General features: G+C 39.5%; 1 protein-coding gene and 1 long non-coding RNA gene across 3 annotated transcripts in view; one reads left to right on the top strand and one right to left on the bottom strand.

Annotated features, from left to right (window-relative positions):
• Positions 1-472, top strand: part of LOC116355000 (uncharacterized) — a 1,968-nt gene extending 1,496 nt beyond the window's left edge. The window contains exon 3 of the long non-coding RNA XR_004204212.1: positions 361-472. This is a non-coding gene — a long non-coding RNA (uncharacterized LOC116355000). The remainder of the gene's footprint in view (positions 1-360) is intronic.
• LOC109865057 (hepatocyte cell adhesion molecule) overlaps positions 1-1,817 on the bottom strand; it is an 8,911-nt gene extending 7,094 nt beyond the window's left edge. Inside the window, exons 1-4 of one of the 2 annotated variants that reach the window (XM_020453176.2) lie at positions 1,472-1,788; positions 732-1,076; positions 299-553; positions 1-117 (exon numbers count right to left, since the gene is read on the bottom strand). The exon at positions 1-117 is cut by the window's left edge and continues 30 nt beyond it. In XM_020453176.2, the coding sequence (XP_020308765.1) occupies positions 1-117; positions 299-553; positions 732-1,076; positions 1,472-1,520 (766 nt within the window). In that variant the 5' untranslated portion in view covers positions 1,521-1,788. Of the gene's footprint in view, positions 118-298; positions 554-731; positions 1,077-1,471 lie in introns of both variants that reach the window. The other variant, XM_020453177.2, reaches the window with a different exon arrangement.
• Positions 1,818-2,264: the final 447 nt, after the last annotated feature.

Here is a 2,264-nt window from a genome sequence, read left to right as displayed (position 1 = left end):
CATTTGTCACAGTTGTGTGTGCCACTGTTGTAAGTTCAATACACAGGGTATTACCAGTGGCAATCACCCACTCTGATATCTTTGTCCCGTTGGAAGTGCAGTTAACATACATAAGCCCTGCATATGATCAAATAAACAGGGATCTTATATGTATCTGAATTGAACACTGGCAAATGGATAGTGCTTTCTTAAACGTTCAATGTCCATTGATAAAGATTGATCATCATCATTATTATAATCACTGATAATGTGTTTCATAATATATTGGATTAACAACATTTATTAAACAGTAGCTTACCCTCACAGGGGGAGATTCTCTCACTGGTGGTAACACTGTTGATGTTGTTTTTGACGGTGCAGGTGAGATCTCCAGACTGGCCTTTCTTCAGTGTAATGGTGTTTGTCTTGTCACCAGGAGAGGCCTTAGTGTCTCTCAGTGGGTGTCCATCCAAAGTCCAGCTGTACTGGGGACCGTCCCCCTCAGAGGAGCAGGACACCCTCATCTCTCCATGGGTCAGATACTGAGAGGACAGCTGAGGAGAGGACACTGGGGCTGTGGAGGAAGAAGAATCGACATCTGAAGACATCTGCAGACTTTCGCACAAACAAATGAGAAAACAATACTTCTTCTAGAAGTAGAAGGCCACAGAAGCTTTTGCAGTCAAGTTATGATAGTTATAGTTAATAATAAGTATTTGTCAATATGAGAAAAGGTTTTCTAGTTACTGTACCTTCAATAAACAGTTGTAGTTTCCTGGTCCCTAATGTTTCCCCATCTGCATTAAATGTGTCTAGTCTATATTCAGCAGAATCATTCCTTTCTGTGTTATCTATCCTAAATGTCCCGTTGTTGATAAAGAAGTGTGCTCTGGTTTCAATGGATTTGTGGATTTTCACTATTTTGGGGTGTTTGTTTCTAATTTTGAGTATAATTTTAGCAGCATCATTGGATTCGGTTTTTAATGATATGTCAGGGACTCCACTGACAACGTGTATCAGCTGGAGAAAGACAGTTCCTCCCAGAGTTCCATAACACCGAGTTCCATCCAGTGTAGCATCACAGGGGGTCTCCATGCCTGAAAATCAAGAGGAAAATAGACACTGTAGTGACTGACTATCACTGTCCTATTTTTATGGTTTAATTTTATGGATGAGAATACAAGCAACGGTGTAACCACACCAATGATATCAAGGTATTAAGAAACATAACAGTACCTCAGTCAGTTATAATTATCACAGGACAATGAATAACGAGACAACTGTCTTTTGCAGTGTTTTGAATATTGCCTCTGTATCTGTTATTAGTCATTATGAGAGGGATTCATTTGACAAAAGTGATTCTGAGTAGCCTGTAGTATACCACAAAGAGCTTTGAGCTCGTGGTTTACGTTCTACATGATATTATCAAGGCTCCTTACTGTATAGCATGCGTAAAACAAGAGGGAAATCAACACATCAAGAAACTTCTTACCATGAGACACTGCTGCTAACATCACCAACAGTCCAAACAGAGCCTTCATGTCTCTTCACACCACAGGGCTCAAGTTAACAAATGAAGATATCCTGTACTGTAACAAAATCCTCTGTTTTCCATTCAGTGCTGAATTTCCATAACTTGACAATTTACAATATAAACAAAAACCTATGCAAAGGTGGTATGACAGACACTCCAGCTGTCCTCGTCAATCATTAGAATTCACTTAGTTGTTGACAAGCAAAATAGATTATTAATAGGTTCTGACACAGAGGAAAGAGGAACAGCCTCATCAAAGTTTCACTTGTTCACTGCATAAACAGCCAGGCTGGCTTTATTCATGTCTCTTGATGTGTAATATCAGAGTTGTACAAAAGTGCTAAGTGAGTACACTCCCAGACAAATAGGTTATATCGAGAACCTAAAAGGGTTCTTCGACTGTTCCCTTTCTACAGAGGGTTCTACATGGAATTCAGAAGGCTTCTACCTCTAAGAGTGTACTTTTAAGTGTAAAGAAATGTTAGCGCCTGAGAAAATGACACCTTGTTCGCTTTTTCCGCTCTAACATACTGTACAAGCTTTTCATCACTGAAACTAACACATTACCTTCTTCACAATACAACTTGTATTTTTCAGTCCAGCTAAGAATGTGACATTATAAAAAATGCATGAAGGAGAGAGAGTAAGAGAGTGAGATAGCGAGAGAGGGAGAGGAGGACAGGTGAGAGAAATACAAAGTGAAACAGAGAGGACACGCAGACTCAAATTCCAATGCTTCCAAAATGGTTGT

The sequence above is a fragment of the Oncorhynchus kisutch genome, linkage group LG19 (assembly GCF_002021735.2).
Source record: "Oncorhynchus kisutch isolate 150728-3 linkage group LG19, Okis_V2, whole genome shotgun sequence".
Lineage (NCBI taxonomy): Eukaryota > Metazoa > Chordata > Actinopteri > Salmoniformes > Salmonidae > Oncorhynchus > Oncorhynchus kisutch.
Note: the sequence above shows the minus strand (reverse complement) of the source record. Positions and strands in the feature narration are given on the sequence as shown.